A 17720-nucleotide genomic window follows, 5' to 3' on the forward strand; every position below is an offset into this window, starting at 1 on the left:
TGATTGTTGATAGTTGATAATGTAGCTTTTGTTTATATGAGATCATCAAGTTCATAAGCAATCGCCCCGAGAGTTATCAAACCTTAAGCAACTGTTACCCGTTCTCGCTTTTTGTAAAATAAGTTAGCTGATGGATACCTGAATCTCTGTTCGTTATTTGCAAGCAGTATCAGTGGAAACCAGAAGCAGAAACCAAGTATGGCGGCGTTTACAAACTACCTGGCATTAGACGTATTCGATTCCCTGAAAGCTTGAACTGTGAAGGAATCCAGATGAAGCATTGTATTTTTTTTCCCTGATACTTTCATCCCCAAATCCAATAACGAGAAGTCGTTTTCAGCAGCGACCATGGCTTTGGCGGGCCCTGCGGATGCGCTGGGTAAAGCTCTGTGCTGCACGGTTCTTTCCGGCGACAAAACACCAAGCTAGAAACCCTGCAAGTGCAGAGTAAGCTCCACCTTTCTTATTACCCATCATCTTCAAGCTTCGATGACCTCAGACACTCTCAACAAACCAGATAAAAAAACTGGAATGCGAACTCATGTCTTCGATAATTGACTAGTAACCTTACTCTGAAATGAAAACGGAGAAGGCTTCTTGTCATCAGAAACCTGGTCGTAAGTTTGTGATAGTTAAGTTTGTGGATACAGGGAAGTATCATCAGCTACTTAAGCTGCTCTATGTTGACGGCGAGGGAGCTACAGCATAGTTTGTTCTCTGTTAGTGTCACTGTTCTTCAGAGAAAGATCGAGTCTTTCTCTTTCTCATCAAAACTGTACAGCTTTCCTAGTTCAATGGGACCTTATATACAGTGCAAAACTTGCTGAAGGAAAACACCCCTAATTAAAATACAAAAAAAAGACTTGACCAGCCGGTTCAGTTAGTCTATCTTTCTGCATCATCGGATTCTTCTTGATCCTCCGATGAAATTTCCTCTTTGTTACTCATTTCAGGAGTGGCAACTCCATGACCAGCAGTCTGCGGAAATAACTGTCTCATTGTAGAATCATCATCATCATAATCCTTTTCACTTTCCTTGCCTAGAACTGAGATTGTGTCATTGTCCATCCAAGATGGGCAAGGGTACTGGACACCTAGTGAGTCTAGAGCTTTGAAGTGAGTTGAGGAATTTGTCGCATGGGTCGATGCTTCCGCTACTTCATGCGTCATGCATGAGCATTCAGGGACTGGATGGGAAAGAAAGGTAAGAGGTTTAGAGTTCTTCAATGCTTGGTGGAGTCCATCAAGCAGACTTTGGCTAAGGATCTTGCGGATGGATATGACCCATGTTGTGTTTGCTTCGTCTAGGTGGTCCCGAATTTCTTCTAGGATACCTGTCACCACCTTTCTGTGTTAGGAGAAGCCAAAGTAGCATGTGAGCATCAAATGCGACAAATAAAACACAAAAGGATTATAAATGAATTATTCACAGGGAAAATGAAAAGTTAAACAGCTTGACAGCTTTTCTATGAATCATTTCTCTCATCTAGCATCTCTTTCCCTGTGATTTCATGAATACTGGGGTATCAGTGAAAATTGGTGAATAATTACTTCTTTTTGATTAAAAAATGATAAATAGTTCACCAGGAAGAAACTATTTCAACTACCTTAGTACCAGTTTTGTGGCTTACTTAGTATTAGCAAGCAAATGACCTGGTTTTAAGGTGTCATATCTATTCTAGGGCCCAATCAAGAGTCACTGTCTGAAAATCAGCTAAAAGCTTCACCTTTTTTTCAAAACTTTACCTACCCTGTCTAACTGAGTAAGCACATCCCTCCTGTTTTACCCAAAAACATACACAACTTAAAGTTATATCCTGCCCCACCATTCCTCTGATTATTCATAATTTCAACATCTTTTAAATTAATCCATATGAAAGATCAGGAAGAAAAGGAAAATTACCTATCAGGCCTGAATGTTTTTGCAGCAGCAGATTGGTAGAGCCTGTGGCCCATCACCATGCTTGCAAAATTTGGATGCCCTTTACCATCTCGATCAAATCCAGGGATGAAGACATCAGCTTCCACAGAAATTATGTAGTCTATTGCTTCCCAGAGCAGTTTATGAGCTTTGGTTCTCAACTCCGTTATTGTTGGCTCAGGTTCTTTATCAACCTCAGCTACCCAGCCCCACCAACCTTCTACATTGTAAGGATACTTGGGCCTGGCAGGAGGTGGTGGAAGTGGCCTGGGACGTGGGCCAGATGTATCAACCTTCATTTCTTTCGTGAACTGAGGCTTGTCATGAGGTGGGGGTTCGGCTGGGTATCTCTCTTGACCATAAATACCCATGAGCTCGCTATTAGTGCATAGAGAGGTCCTATCAACAACATTCTCAAAAGGAGCATGTAGAGGAATTAACACTCTTTGGCCACCAAAAACTTCCCCTCCTGAAACATATATGATGGTGTTGGATGGGTAACCATATGCATGAAGAAGAATGCCAACCTGCCAATGAAGTTTTAACTAATCGATTATAGCACCCAATTTGTAGCATATTCAACCATTAAAGATGCAGTAATTTCCATGAAAATTGTTATCTTACCTCTTCTGGTAACAGAGGGCATGAACCATTGAGATGCTGCTTCACAGAGTCAACACGTAAATTCCCTCTAGCAATCCCACGTTTGATCATCCATAACCTTCTGTATTGTATGAGTTCTGCATGAACATCCTTCAATGGAGTTTGGAGCAGATGTACAAAATCAGATACAGTGAACAATTTTAAAGTTCTACAAGGTCCTTTAGAAACCAATTATATGGTCCAGAACTTTCTTTCTTAGGGGAAAAAGTGAGTGCTGGTGATTGTCAAAAGGAGTCTAACCCATCCAACTGTTACACCAGCTCATTTGGGCCACGCCCCTGAAATGGAATAAGAGTATTCTTCCTTGTGTATAGTCTCATTTAGAAATACAGAGTAGGAAAAACTCTCACATTGAAGAGTTTGAAGAAAAGTTAATAGGGTATAAACTTGAGTAATAAGCCTCAAGTGGCTAGTCATTTTTGGGATGGAACCAGGCACAACCCAACAGGATTTTCAAAGTATGTTGTATGCGTGTGCTAAGGCCACTTTGTACTCCTTAGGTTATTTGTGTGTTATAGAGTCCATAAGGTGAGACCCAGGTTATTTGTGCCTTATGTGATGTAAGGGGGAGTGTTGAGTGGAAAAAAGTCTAGGCTTCCTACGTTGTCAGTCATTTTGGGATGGAATCTAACTCCTAGTTTGTACTCAGGTTATTAGTGTGTTGTTGACACCATTTTGAGAGCATGTGTAGTGCGTGCTTTGTTGAGAGTTTATAGTTGTGTGTTAGGCCCATTATGTGTAACCTTGGACGTGAGGGGAGTGTTGAGTGGGAAAAAATTCATATTAAAAAGTGCTAAGAAAAGCTAAAGGGTTAGAAGTTTGAGCAATAGACCTCCTCAGTGGCTAGTTATTTTGGGATAGAACCGAGTTCAACCCAACAAGGAATCATTTTAGCTTGAAGAGAATTCACCCGATTAACAGGATACTTGACTTGGACAAGTCAAGCAGCAGTTTGTTAATTTGTACAAGTATGCTCAAATCAAATATATGACCAAGTAGAAACATAGTTCATAGTTTACCTAGGTTCTTTAATTTAGGCAACAAAAGGATGTTTTGTGGTATCAATACCTCGTTTTCCAAGTTAATTCACTTACTAAGCAGCAGTTCCCTAATCTGCTTAGGTTCCTATGGCCAAGTAGTTACTAAGTTTCCAAGAACTGTTTTCTGATTATAGTATGCAGTATTAGAGTTTAAGTCAGGTACTATAATTCTTGAACTACGTCAGGGACTCAAAATATGGTTTGCCTTCAAGATAATTGAGATATATTGCTGCTTCAGCAAAGCATGTTTATGTTACACATTGCAGTTTGGAGGTTGAAATCTGAACCTGGAAGAGTTCAGCACACCCATGATAAGCGAGAGCATCCTTAGTCATCCCGGGATCATATGCTAGGAATGGTTGACCAGAAGCACGCAACCTGAAAAGATTTCAAGAAAAAAATAAATTAAAAAAAAACGAAAAGAAGAAATGCAAGTGATCCATATAATGGGTCAGAAAGAAGTTTCCCGTCACCTAATTAGCATTTTGGCAGCAAGTTCTTGAACCTCTTGCCGAAATTGAAGTGCATGGAATGCAACTCGACATCTCAATCTCTGGTATTCTTCAAGAGGGGGTGGAAGAACAGCCTTTCTCGACAAAGGAAGGGTAAAAAGAAGATCATCTAACATGAACAAAAAGAAATGGCATTAAAAAGGCAGCACTCATTTGCACTTACCTGCAAGCATCCACCATCTGATATAAGCAATTCAACAACTGAGTGCCTTTTCAAAACAGGCAGAACCATTTGAAGATAAAAATCAGTTGAGGTAGAACGAGGAACTCTAAACACAGGTATCTCCTTTTTCCTTCTTGCAGCTTTTAATTTCCTGGGAAGAGTTCTTTCAACAACTACATCTTTTGCTAGTGTAGCTATGAACTGATCCTCATCAAAAAGGTATGCAAAACTTTTGTAATCAGAGCTGCACAAAACAAATTAATAAATATGTTCTCAGAAAAAAAAAAAACAAATAAAGAAATAAGAAAAAGGAGTCCATAACTTTTAATATGCCAAAAGATAAAATAGCTAAGTTTATTTTCCAGGATAAAGTGAATCTAAAATACACCAGACCTGATTCCTTTGCTGCTTGTGGTTGACTGAAGCTCGGGGACAATTAAAGTACCATTGAGAAGACGTGAAACCACAACTGCATCACAAATCTGAAAGATTGGAGATGTAAGGGCACCCTCTAGTGCACAAGATAGACTCAAGATACATGTGTGCTCAAACCACTTGCTTGAGCAAACAATCAGTATGATGTTACATATTGTGTGGCCTCCATAAATGAGCCATTAGGAGAACTTCAAGTCTGATAGGAAGTTTAGTAAAGTACTTATGCAGCACTAGGGGAGTCAACTGGTGAAATATTTTTGGTCCAGCCCTCTCTAGGGGTGGCCCCATTCAAATGGCACTAAAGCAGGCTCTCAGAAGTATTAAATAGAAGACTCAAAATTTTCTATGACCGAAGTACTTGAGGCCTCTGCATCAATCCCAATTACATCAAGTAACAGAGAAAGTAAAGTTGGGACCTTACCGAGTTCCTGATATCATGAAAGCCTCCATGTATTCTCACAAAGATAAAGCCATTGGTTTTCAATGCAGGAGCTGTTATTATATGTTAAAGATAAGAGACATACATCTTGTTTAAAATCTTAATAAGACATAAATTATAAATGGATTGGGCAAATCAACTGTAAGAATAAACAACCATATATCAGATGTTGATACAATGCATACTTGGATCATTAAATAAGCTGCCCAAGCTTTCTAATGCCGAACCCACATGACATTTGCACATGACTTTCAAATGTTTCAAGCAGATTCTGTTGATAAGTACGTTAAACATATGCTAAGCTAACCAAATACTAGGGTTAGTGAATTTCTCATGCTTATGTAGTAGCATATTCACTTTTATCAGACTAGATCTTACAGTTTGAGTAGACCTTTGAAGTTCATGTACACGTTTCATTTATTAGAGTAGGTCAATATATCTCATTGTGCATTAGAGTAGACACTTGTCTTATGTCCCTCCAATGTTTCACTTTAGTGATAGCATTCTTACTATGATCACTAGATTGGTTTAACTTAATTCAGTTGCAAAAACTCCCAAAATCCTACCAATGGTCACCAGGGTTCCAGCATGTTAGACAATATTCTATTTCTTTGTACAAGGACACTAGGATTCCTAAAAATTTTGCACATATCCTATTTGGACCTGTGTTCATTCTGATGAAAAGATACATGGGATTTGATGATATGAAAGTTGTTAGAAATCAGGGGTACTTCAGTAATTTCATGTGTGGCTAAGTTTGTAATATTGGACTTGGGACCCAGATTAGGGGTATGAAGTTGGTGTGGACATTGGGCAAATTCATGATAGTTTAAAGTCGTTTGTATCTCACTTATCTATAGGACCTTGTGTAGGGGCAATTTAGTCCTTTTGTAAGTAACTTAAATGATTTAACAAGATGGTGAACTGCAGGAAGAAGTTTATATGAAGCAACCTCCAGGGTAAGTTGTTCAGGGAGAGGCTAGGAAGATTTGTAAATTGTATAAATCTATTTATGGTCTGAGACAAAGTCCAAAAGCTTGGTTCAATAAATTCGGTAAAGTTGTCATTACTTTTGGGTTTGTGCAGAATCATTGTGATAATTTTTTATCTGTTTTGTATTGACCATTTGGATGTGTGGTTCTTGTAGTACAAGTAGATGACTTTGTATTGTCTGGAAGTGTTACCAAGGAGATTGAGGGAGTGAAGATTTATCTGAGCAGACACTTCTAAATTAAAGATCTTGGGTTTTTGAAATATTTTTTGGGGATTCAAGTTACAAATAGTAAACAAGGCGTAGTTCTATCATAGAGGAAGTATATTATAGTAGGAGGAAAAACATTGGATACATCTATTGAAGTAGGTCGGAATATGTGGGATAAGAACAACTTTTTTTCTGAATAAAATAGGATATGTATAGATGGTTAGTTGGACAGCTGATATATGCTACAATCATGAGACCTGATATTGTATTTCCTGACAGTGTAGCAAGTCAGTTATGGAGTCTCCACGAAAAGTTCATCTTGAAGATGCTTAGAGAATCTTGCTATATTTGAAAGGAGCTCCAGGTAAGGGGCTGTTATATACTCTTTGTGATCACTTCAGAGTTGAAGAGTACTCAGATGTAGATTATGCTGGATCGTAATTTGATAGGAAATCTACCACAAGTTTCTGTGTATTCGTTGGAGGAAACCTTGTTAGTTGGAAGAGTAAAAAACAAAATATAATGGCAAGTTCAAACGCTGAGGTGGAGTATTCATCAATGGCATATACTGTTAGTGAATTCATATGGATTCAGTTGATGTTAAGAGAAAACTTTTCTTTAAAGAACCTATGATGTTTAAGTGTGACAATCAAACAACCATATTTATTGTAAGTAATTTTGTTTTTCATGAGAGAACAAAATACAAGTTGATCTTCACTTTGTGAGAGATGCAGTGATTAGTGGCAAGATAGTTACCTCGATTGTCAGAACCACTAAGCAAATTGGTGATATATTTATAGAGCCTAGTGGGAAGTGAGCCTTCTATAATTTCTATACCAAACTGGAACTACTTAACATACATACTTCAGTTTGAGGGGGAGTGTTAAAAATCAGGGGTATTTCAATAATTCCATGTGTGGGTAAGTCTATAATATCATAATAGTTTGAAATTCCGAGATTAAGAGTATGAAGTTGGTGAGGTCATTGTGTAAAATCATAATACTGTGAAATTTTTTTTATTCTCGCTTATATATAAGACCTTGTGTAGGGGCGATTTAGTCCTTCTATAAGCAACTTAAATGATTTAATCAAAGGAGGATGGGGTGTCAATTTTCCTCTTCTCTTCCCTCTTTCTTCTTCTCTTTTCCTCTTTTCCTCTTGAGTCTCTCTTCTTATTTTAAAAAAGTAATTTACCAACATATGTTAAAAGATTTTCAAGTCCAAGTCAAAGAAAAATGGAGCATCATAATAAACTTGCGGTTCATGTTTATCTGCATCATAACTTTAAAGGCAAACTAAACAGTTAGCTTCTTTAACATAGAACAGTTTGTTCCAAAAATATGTTTTGATGAACAACCAAGGATGAAACATTTGACTTTCTTAAACTGTAAAATGTATTGAAGCGAAAAGACGATCCACCTTCTCCAGTAACTTTAGGAAATGAACAACGAGTCCGCAAGATATGCTAAAATGCTAAATCACCAAGGAAAAAAAATAAATTGTTCAAACATTCAAGAGATCTAACCTTCATAATTTCGTCTTGGATTTGCAAGTGGATGTAGATACTGAAGAGGCCTCACAGGGTTCCATAACCTTCTATCCTGTGCAACCTGCATCAACCAAAAGAGAAGCAGATCAACACTCGTATTTTCTACGTTAGAGGGCAAGATCCAGCGAAATCACTACCCGTTCCAGACCGAAAAGTGTAAAGGAATCAAGAGCCAAAAGATAGTAGATTAAACCAAAGAAGGAAAAGAAAAACGCATGTAAGTAATAATGAGTAAACTAATAATGGCTTGTTTATGTGCTTTCTCTCTCGCATTATTCTACCAAATACTATTCCTTAAATGTGAAGAAAAATGGTAACACACCGCAATTGTAACCAAAGAAGAAACGCCCAATACCCACTAAACAAAATCACATTATCAAGCAAGAAGTAAAGAAAGAGTAAAAATTTTTTTTAAGGGTTTTGGCACTTACGGTACGAAGATACCCTGCATTTTCAGGGACGGGCTTCCAGCGGAAGAGAGTGATCGAAGTCTGGTACTCATAAACGCTCTTCCCCGTATATACCGCAAGAAGAAAATGAAAAAACAAAGAGACAGTAGAAAGAACAACTCCGAAAAGAGCCACCCATTTCAGCTTGGACTTGACGAACTTCCTCATCATTCATGGCATAACATAAGGGAACCAACCAGAAGAGGGAAATTTTCCCAGAAAGTGAGAGTTAAAGCTGGCCCTATCGAATAACCCCGAATTCGCTCGCGATCAGATTCCTCGTTGAAGAGGCAGAAGGAAGAAAAGTGGGCTATGACTCCGACTGCTTCGCAGCCCTCGCCGCTTCAGACAAATGCACGTGATTTCTGTTTCTATTTGAGGCCAAGCTGACCGGCGGCTTCCAAGTTCCAACTATCCTGTAATTTTTCTGGAGAAGCAAGAAAGCTGAAGTTTGAGAATAAACGCACAGTAATTGTTTTCAGAGGTTGGAACTTTGAAAATTCAATGCGCCATTAATGATTGCTATAAATGTTATTTTCTGGATGAAACCGGCAAACGAAAAAGAATGTGACACGTGTCCACAATTTACTTTACTCTTGACCAGGTTGACTGTCCGTTACGCCATTTGCTGCTGCCGCTTACTCAGCATCCTCCCACCAGGACATATCCATCCACGTGGTAAAGAGCTTAAGAAGATTGACTAAAACACCCCCTCCTGCACGAGACTTTCTTCCCTCGTCAAGGGTTTTCCGGTCAAATTCATTACGGTTAGTATGCTGAAGTCAGTGAGTAATATGCTTTTTGACTGATAATTTTCCGGGGCCCACAAATCAGGTCTCCAAATTGCCACGTGGTAACGGATCATTGTGCTGGCTATAAAGCAGGAAAGGGGATCATCACCCTGTTGGCTTTAAAGTCCAAGACTCGAAGCCTTTGTTTTTTCCTTTTTTTAAGTTAATTAAATTAAAGTTTAATTTGACATAAAGTCGTCCATGAGACCTAAAAGCGGGACTTTGGATTAGCTTCCTGTACCTTCCGTTCACTTGTCACCCTTTTAGGACCAGACCCCGGTCCCACGGCTGCGTCACATGATAGATAGTGTCAGTTTTGGCATGCTGGGTGTCGACGGAACCGAGACCCCGAGGAGTATCTAGTATTTGTATCATATGTCGCAGTCCACGCTAGTTCTCAAGTCGCTATAAAACAGTTTATTTCGATAGTAACGTTGATACAATCTATATGTTGCTCGGTCTTACCAACCAGGATCTCTTTATCTTGGTTACATGTCGTCTTCTTCGATTTAGGTACAGTTTGAGACTGCTAATCGCCTATTAGTCAATCTCTATCGAGGTATTTTAAGAAGGGAGAATTTTATCCGCCGAAAGCCGACCGCTCTGACTCGGTGCCGAGTGGCTGACCCTGGCTGAATGACTAAAACACCCGCTCAAGGTGTAGATTTATACGCTGTCTGCAAAAGCTTCCTTGGCTAAAATCGGTAAATTGACAGTAGCCCGTTGCCATTTGGCAGATTCCTGCACCTTGTCTGCCGTCTTCTGAGATTTCCCTTTCGTGGACTCGTTCAGTTTTTGTATTTGCCTCTCTCTCAGTATTTTATACCCAGTTGTCTGATGCCTAGGCATCGAATATCTTAATTAAATATTAGAAAAACCATTTTCTTCAGTTTCGGGTATTTTATAAGATTTCTCGTGGGGCCCGTCTGGTAGATATTTTCGCCTGGTTTTGATCAACTGCTACAATTTTACCCTCGCTTAATTTACAAATTTCTTAAGATCGATGTGACGTGCGAAGGGGCAAGAATGATGATTGCTGATAACTGAACGGGCCAAGTCCGCCCCCCCGGTGCTTTACGGCTTTATTCGCCTTGAAGAAATAATTTTATTTTAACGACAACCGGCAGCAAGCCGTAAAACTGCTCAACGTTTCCACGTCATTCGCCAATCACTTGAATCCACTTCAGCAAGAAGCACGTCTCCGGTATGGACTCGTTAGGGGGCGATTCAGCGGCAGCGATCCCTCTAGGGTTGCATCGGACGATGATAAACAAGGTTTCTAGACTCTTCCACGAAATTGCCCCCGTTTGTCTAACCACGGTTAGTTAACCTTTTATGTCTCCGCGAGTTATAGAGAGGTTTCAGAGACCAGAATTACAGACGGAGCAAAAGAGAGGACTGGAGAGAGGATTTTCGCTCCAGGGAAGGGGTTTCAGAACCGCCTTGATTCTGGACCGTTGTACCGATCTGCTCATATTGCTTAGAGCCGTGGATCTTTGTTCTTCCATTCTGCGGGAACCATCGGCGGCTGCTGGTTCCTCTCTTCTTGCTTTGCCTCATTTACTTCTCCGGATCTTGGATTCTCTGTGAGTTGCTTTTCCTTGTTTGATTTTCCTCGTGTGGACAGATCTGAAGTAGAGCCTAGAATCTTCTGGATGAATCGAACATTTTTTTCGATGCTTTTACTAATTTGGTTTGATTTATTTGAAGATAAATGACTGTTTTGTTTCTGAATGATTGAATGGTGGAGCTCGGTGATCTTTGGTCGGAAATGGTTTCGCCTCGTCTCTCGATCATTAGGAACTTACTCATTTTTCTTCTCAGAGTTTAGTCCTATTTGTTTGTTTCTTTGTTTCTTTGCGTTGAGCGTATTTCATTTTGAGCGTGTTTCCGGGGAGAACATTCCCGTAGTTTAAATGCTGTGATGGGATTTCGTCAGAGCTCTCTCTCGTGAAATATATTAATCATTTTGTTTTTTTTTCACGATTTTTTTAATTTTATTTAGTGCGATTTCATAAAGATTTGCCGCCTTTACTTTGTTGTTACTTGCTGTGTTAGTATTTAAAAAATGAGTTTTTTTTTAATCTCTGTGAAAACATTTCACCAATTATTTACCACTATAGGCTTCTATATCTCGAGGATGATTAGGTTTCTAGTTTAAGTAGACATACGTTTTATTTAACTGCCATTTTATATTGAAAAAAAAACTTGATCTTGAGGGAGGCGCTTTTCTCTTTAAATTTATTTCCGTAACTGTTTTTTAATATGTAGATCCACGAACTGCACTTTCTTGCATGACATCCGACATCTCTTTGGATCTACGGGTACTTGACAGCATGCTTTAGGGTTTGTCCATTGCTTGAACCTTAAGTTGGGGATTTTCATGTATTACCTTTTGTTTGCCTGCTGATTCTTTGGAGCAATTTGTTGATGTGTTGAGACGATCACTGGTTTTTGAGGTTTTGATTTTACGTTCATTCAAAACTTTTTTGGGTAAATTTGCCTGTATGTTCTTGGCATCTATGAGGTTTTTTTTTTTTTTTTAATTTTCTTTTTTCCACCTGGAAAGTAGAAATTACTACGTGCACCATATGCATTATATATATGTGAGCGTGTATATGCAGCTAACGAATTGTTGTTGAAAGCATATTTCTTCGTCGTTGCATTATCTGATAGTATCAAATATCTTATGTTGTTATTTTTTTCAATTACTGTCTTGTGATTTAATTCTTACTTTGCTGTAAAGCAGATCCTTTACCTCTTTTTTTACCATTTCCACTCCCAGGTCCTTAATTTTCCATTATTTTTAAACATGAGTTATTGCATTACCTGTAAATGATTTGCACAGGCCTTAGTAACTAAAATAGGGTTTTCCATGTTTCTTTGTCTAATAGGTTAAGTTCTGCTTCTATCACATTAATCATGATTTACTATTTGCATTACAGGTTTAGACACTTTCAGTCATCTGTGAGATCATATGGCTTCTTCAATGTGGTGAGGTCGCTCAATCTGTCCTGTCACTCGGTTCTTTCAGTACTGTGGCTGATGTGAGATCCAGGAGAGAGAAAATAACATATAGCCTAGTTGCTGGATGATTGTTTGGCAAGTTAATCTACTTCCTTTTAAAGCAGTGTTAGCCTGTGAACTTGGCGTGAGTCTGAGAAGTGGGCAGCTCTCTAACGCCGTGTTTGCTGGGCTAGGCAATTCACTCTTGTCTTCATCCTTCCATGTCTCGTAACTTGGACAGCCCAGTCCAGACACAGATGGCTGTTGCAGTGTTTAATGGGACCCTTGGCGGTGAATACCATGGGGCAAAGAGGATGGAAGAGAAGCCTCCTGGAAGGCGCCGTATCTTTGTCCAAACTGACACTGGGTGTGTCTTGCCAATCGAATTGGATCGGGGTGATAATGCGCACACTGTGAAAAGGAGGTTGCAGCTGGCTTTAAATGTTCCTACTGAGGAGACATCCTTAACTTTTGGAGACCTTGTGTTGAAGAATGATCTGAGTGCAGTGCGAAATGATTCACCATTACTCCTTACAAGGAATCTTCTTCACCGAAGCTCATCCACCCCATGCCTCTCACCAACTGGAAAAGACCTTCAACAGAGAGATCGCACTGGACCCATTGAGATATTAGGTTGCTCAAGTAGTTGTTCCCGTGCAAAACATACTGTGAAGGATGTTGTGAAAGCCATAAAAAATGGGGTTGATCCAATACCAGTGCACAGTGGGCTTGGTGGTGCTTACTACTTCTGTAATGTCAGAGGAGAGAGCATTGCCATCGTGAAGCCTACAGATGAAGAACCTTTTGCCCCTAACAACCCAAAAGGTTTTATTGGAAAGGCCCTTGGGCAGCCAGGCCTGAAACGATCAGTGAGAGTTGGTGAGACTGGCTTCAGAGAAGTTGCTGCGTATTTGCTGGACTATGACCATTTTGCAAATGTGCCCCCAACTGTTCTTGTCAAGATTACCCACTCGGTCTTCAATGTGAATGATGGTGTCAACAACACTAATAAATCCCACGACCAAAACAAAGTTATTAGCAAAATTGCTTCATTTCAGCAATTCATTCCACATGACTTTGATGCTAGTGACCATGGGCCCTCAAACTTTCCTGTCTCAGCTGTGCACAGGATAGGTATACTAGATGTTAGGATTTTCAACACTGACAGACATGCGGGCAATCTTTTGGTTCGAAAACTTGATAGGGTTGGGAGATTCGGGCAAGTGGAGCTGATCCCAATTGATCACGGCCTTTGCTTGCCAGAGAGCTTGGAGGACCCCTACTTTGAGTGGATCCACTGGCCTCAGGCATCCATTCCCTTCTCAGATGATGAGCTTGAATATATAGCAAATCTTGACCCTGTGAAGGACTCTGATATGCTCCGTATGGAGCTACCTATGATTCGTGAGGCATGCCTTCGGATTTTGGTATTATGCACAATTTTCCTGAAGGAAGCAGCAGCTTATGGGCTGTGTTTGGCAGAGATAGGGGAGATGATGAGCAGGGAATTTCATGGGCGAGAAGAGGAACCTAGTGAGCTGGAGGTTGTTTGTATTGAGGCAAGGAGACTAGTGGCAGAGAGGGAGGCTTTGTTTTCCCCAAAGGCTGCTGATGCTAGAGGGGAGGATGATGAGTTTCAGTTTGACATAGAGTGTGAGGAATCAGATTTTGTTGCGAAGGCAGCTGATGATTACTTTACCAAACCATCCTGCCATTTTGGGTATAAAGGAGGGAGTGGCCGAAACCCCCTCTCTAAATTGGAGGAGAGTGTGGAAGAAGAACAAAGTGATGGTGAAGAAGGCAAGGATAAGTTTGATGATGAACTGGTGGTGGCTCGTGACAGGGCACTGCCTATGTCCAGACTATCCATGTCGCTGAAAGGAATTAGTGTGCTTGAGAAGAACCAAGGGTACAAGGTTGCAAAAGGGGAAGGGAGTGGCAGCAGTAGCCGGAGTGCAAATGAGCAGCTTCCTGCAAGTGCAAGCTTTGTCAAATTGGCTGACATGAAGGAAGAGGAATGGGTGCTGTTCCTTGAGCGCTTTCAGGAGCTATTGATTGGTGTTTTGGCTGGACGAAAGAGCGTGGTAGGGCCTAGGCAGAGGCAGAGGCTCGGGACTTCTTGCCAATTTTGAAAAAGAGGTCTAGTGTGTTTGTTTTGGTATAAAAAACGGAAGATGGATGCTGAAGAATAAGACGCGCGGAGCCTGTTGTAGGATTTGTAGTGTTTTTCTTTTCTTCTTTATTCCTCTCGTTTGAGTGGGAAAGGAAAATTTTTGTAAATATTCTTAGACAGATCGCCAGCGGCTTTTTTTTTTTCTTCTTTTTTCATTTTGTGTTTTCCTTTGTTATTATCTTACTCGTTGTTGTCTGCCATGGAAATATAGGTGGTAATAATATACTACAAAAAAAAATATTGTACATAGGGTGTGTTTGGTGAGTCTATGTACCCATCACTTCTCTCGGTTCCTTCTCTTTAACGGCGGCAATCATATGAGCTGTGATGTGTTAATATATTGTTGTGTTTTTTTTTCTGGAAACTGGTCACGTTTTGATTAACTACTAAGTTCATTACAGTATTATTAACTACACAAGCAATCAAACCCATTCGATGGATGTGTCAAGTTAGCAGAGTTTCTTCCCTTTAAAGCAAGTATAGAAGGAATGTAATGAAGCTTGCCAAGTAACAGGTGGGGTTATAGAAGAAAGTATGTCGGGGGAAAGTCATATCTCCATCCAAAAGAAGAAAAAAAGGCTGGTAAGGTAAGTAATAGTGGTATGTGGGAAAAAATTTTTTGCTAAGCCAATGGCTGTTTCAGTCAGAAATTAACATCGATCGGGCCATAATCTGCTGGAGATTCTTGGAACTCGGATTTTACTTGTCTGGAACATCAGGAAGACATGTAGTTCTGGAGGAAGCCTGTGCCTATGATTTGGGGATGCGGAGGACTCCTTTTGACGGAGAAATAAACCAGACTAAACAGAGCTATTTCACACCTGAAGTACAGGACCAGTAACTCACACCCACCCCTTTGGCCTCTCAGCGCTGTCAATTTAACATCACATTTAAGAGCCACTCTTCATATGTAAAAACTTTGACAGCTATCATTCTTTGATACTGGCCATACTACTTAATTCGATTTGCTGATGCTTTATCTGCTTGACAATATGAGGAATTTCCCCTCTTGTAAAAGAAATGGAAGATAGAGACAGAGAAGTGTCTCTCTTCGTAAGGCGACGCTGCCTAATTCTGGAGATGGCCAAAGATACATCTCCTATCGATGGTCTTTTTCTTGGGACTTTCTGTGTGCATCTGTAAGCAATAGTTGCAAGAAGCTGGACTTCTTCAAGATCACATTTTCCAACGAGATTTTGATCCAGTATCTCATCCCAGCCTCCTTTCCCATCCGCACTCATTGCTGCCTAAATCATAAAACACATTGTTCATATATTGATGCAAGAAGAATCAGTCAACTGGATTCAATAGAAAAATAATCTTTTTTCAGGTATCAAGCAGTTAATGACGATCAATGAGCAACTTGGTTCACTATTAGTTGCCGACTGGTTAATTGAGTAATATGTAGCACTCATCTTGAATATGGAATCTTCGAACTTGCTTTTCTGGTGATTGGTTTAGTTTTTGCACCATTAAGTGCCTAAGTACAGAATGCTCCCAAAGTTTACTGGCATTTGCATGAAAGGAATTATCATTACGTACCAAGATGAGAGAGGACTTACAAGATCAATATAGTCTGATAGACCTTGCTGCGGATTTATAGCTGTCAAGAGTTCAAAAAGAATGATTCCAAAACTGTAAATGTCACTCTTTTTGGTAAACCTGGTTAGTTGACATATATTCGGGGTCTATGTAGCCATATGTACCCTTCAAACCTGAGTGTCTCCCATCAAGTACCTCTTCCTTGGATAACCCAAAATCTGCAACCTGATAACAAAATCACATTCAGTGACCATTCAAAAAACAGTAATAGGGTATGCAATTAGTTGTATACAGGACCAAGACCTAAATAACAGATCGTCGTACGTCGAGACCATAAACAGCCTGGATTATTGATTGTGTTATACGTTTATCATAAATAGAACACGATATACAATTTCAGATTTCCAACCATAGGCAAAAATAAAAATAAAAACTCTCAATTTCGAATCAAACTCTGAGTCAATCAACAACAATTTGGTGGATATTGCCTTCATTTATGTTTTACTCCATTTTAAAGTGATTCCCCTCCTAGACTTATCTTTGATAGAGTTCTTGACCCTTTCTTTTCATAAGGTTAACATGATCTATTTAAAGGGCACTGTTCAGTCAACAAATATATTAAAGGTATTTAAAAATCTCAAATACTCTTATTATCATAGCTCAATTTTTTTAAAAAAAATGTTGGATTAAGCCCTATTTTATTCCAAAATGACTAGCTACTTAGGAAGCCTAATTCTCAAACTTATAACCCACTAACTTTTCTTACAACTTGTTAATGTGGGACTTTTTCCCACTCAATACTCCCCCTCACGTACTAGATTACACATAACGGGCTTGAAACATGCTTACAAACTCCCAACGTAGCACACAACATAAAAATAACCTAGCTCTAACCTTATGGAGTCTAAAATACACAAATAACTTGGGAGCACAAACAGGGTTTTGGCCCACATAAACAACTTGCTCTGATACCATTATTGGATTGAGCCCACTTCAATCTCAAAATGACTAGCCATGTTCAACCTTATAACGCATAAACTTTAATAACACTTTTTAAGTGAGACTTTTTCCCACTCAACAAAGAACACAACTGTTAGTTATTTCCACGATACGCTAAGCAATGACCTGTAATAATTTATACTATGCAGTAACTGTCCATAACCTAGCAATTTATAACTTCAGGAATCAAAGCAAATGCTGCAGGGACAGTGTGTTCATGGGAGCATTTGGTTTTTGAGTGCATAGAAGTATCTAAATGGCAGATATACATGACTAAAAAATGAGTTGAGCATATAAGTGTCTAATGCAGTATACAACGAAGATTAAAAAATGGGTACTAGAGGTATGAAAAAGCACATTGTATTACCTTAGCTCTCATTGTTTGATCCAGGAGTATGTTAGCAGATTTCAGGTCTCTATGTATCACTGGAGGTACAGCCTACCAAGGAATCAGTAAATTGGTCTGACTTAATTGAGAAACCAGTTGAGTTCACAGCAATGCAATATACCCCTTCATGAAGATACTCCAATTCCATGTGATACGTCATGTGCAACTTGAAGTCTTTCATCCCAGCTTAGAACGTGGTGTTTTCTCCTGAGGAAACCTTACTGTTCAGTATGCATACAAGTTTTGTGAATAAGGAAAGATTGATAGAATGAAGCAGCACATCTCTAATTTGGCATATGAAGTCTTAAGAACTGAAAAAAAAATTAGTGCCAAATATTTCAGTATATAGGCCTAAGAATAACTGGAATCTTAATTTCTTTAGTAGCTCAGAAACACTTGCAGACTATTGGGTAAAGAGTTGACATCTAGCGGTAGCCTGGAACTTGCCT

General features: G+C 39.5%; 3 protein-coding genes across 4 annotated transcripts; 1 reads left to right on the top strand and 2 right to left on the bottom strand.

The window, feature by feature from the left end:
* Positions 1 to 605: 605 nt before the first annotated feature.
* Positions 606 to 8785, bottom strand: LOC137964984 (O-fucosyltransferase 27-like). 2 transcript variants are annotated; one of them, XM_068811404.1, is made up of 10 exons: positions 8355 to 8785; positions 7900 to 7984; positions 5156 to 5226; positions 4693 to 4781; positions 4300 to 4543; positions 4098 to 4210; positions 3912 to 4002; positions 2546 to 2674; positions 1904 to 2448; positions 606 to 1348 (listed from the first exon to the last, which is right to left on the bottom strand). In XM_068811404.1, the coding sequence occupies exons 1-10, from the start codon at positions 8541 to 8543 to the stop codon at positions 886 to 888; spliced, it is 2019 nt and encodes a 672-aa protein (XP_068667505.1). In that variant the 5' UTR covers positions 8544 to 8785; the 3' UTR covers positions 606 to 885. The 2 variants fall into 2 exon arrangements, with proteins under 2 accessions (XP_068667505.1, XP_068667506.1); XM_068811405.1 differs by having other exon boundaries at positions 1171 to 1334.
* Positions 8786 to 10521: 1736 nt separating this feature from the next.
* On the top strand, positions 10522 to 14589 carry LOC137964983 (phosphatidylinositol 4-kinase gamma 7-like). Its single transcript, XM_068811403.1, has 2 exons — positions 10522 to 10749; positions 12109 to 14589. The coding sequence occupies exon 2, from the start codon at positions 12391 to 12393 to the stop codon at positions 14299 to 14301; it is 1911 nt and encodes a 636-aa protein (XP_068667504.1). The 5' UTR covers positions 10522 to 10749; positions 12109 to 12390; the 3' UTR covers positions 14302 to 14589.
* A 220-nt stretch (positions 14590 to 14809) lies between these two features.
* LOC137964985 (calcium/calmodulin-regulated receptor-like kinase 2) lies at positions 14810 to 17431 on the bottom strand. Its single transcript, XM_068811406.1, has 5 exons — positions 17393 to 17431; positions 17251 to 17322; positions 16058 to 16109; positions 15905 to 15945; positions 14810 to 15589 (listed from the first exon to the last, which is right to left on the bottom strand). The coding sequence occupies exons 1-5, from the start codon at positions 17429 to 17431 to the stop codon at positions 15272 to 15274; spliced, it is 522 nt and encodes a 173-aa protein (XP_068667507.1). The 3' UTR covers positions 14810 to 15271.
* Positions 17432 to 17720: the final 289 nt, after the last annotated feature.

This window comes from Aristolochia californica, unplaced genomic scaffold (assembly GCF_029961685.1).
Source record: "Aristolochia californica isolate CCGP_79_NKW_82.1479 unplaced genomic scaffold, dmAriCali1.0.hap1 SCAF_481, whole genome shotgun sequence".
In the NCBI taxonomy this organism is placed as follows: domain Eukaryota; kingdom Viridiplantae; phylum Streptophyta; class Magnoliopsida; order Piperales; family Aristolochiaceae; genus Aristolochia; species Aristolochia californica.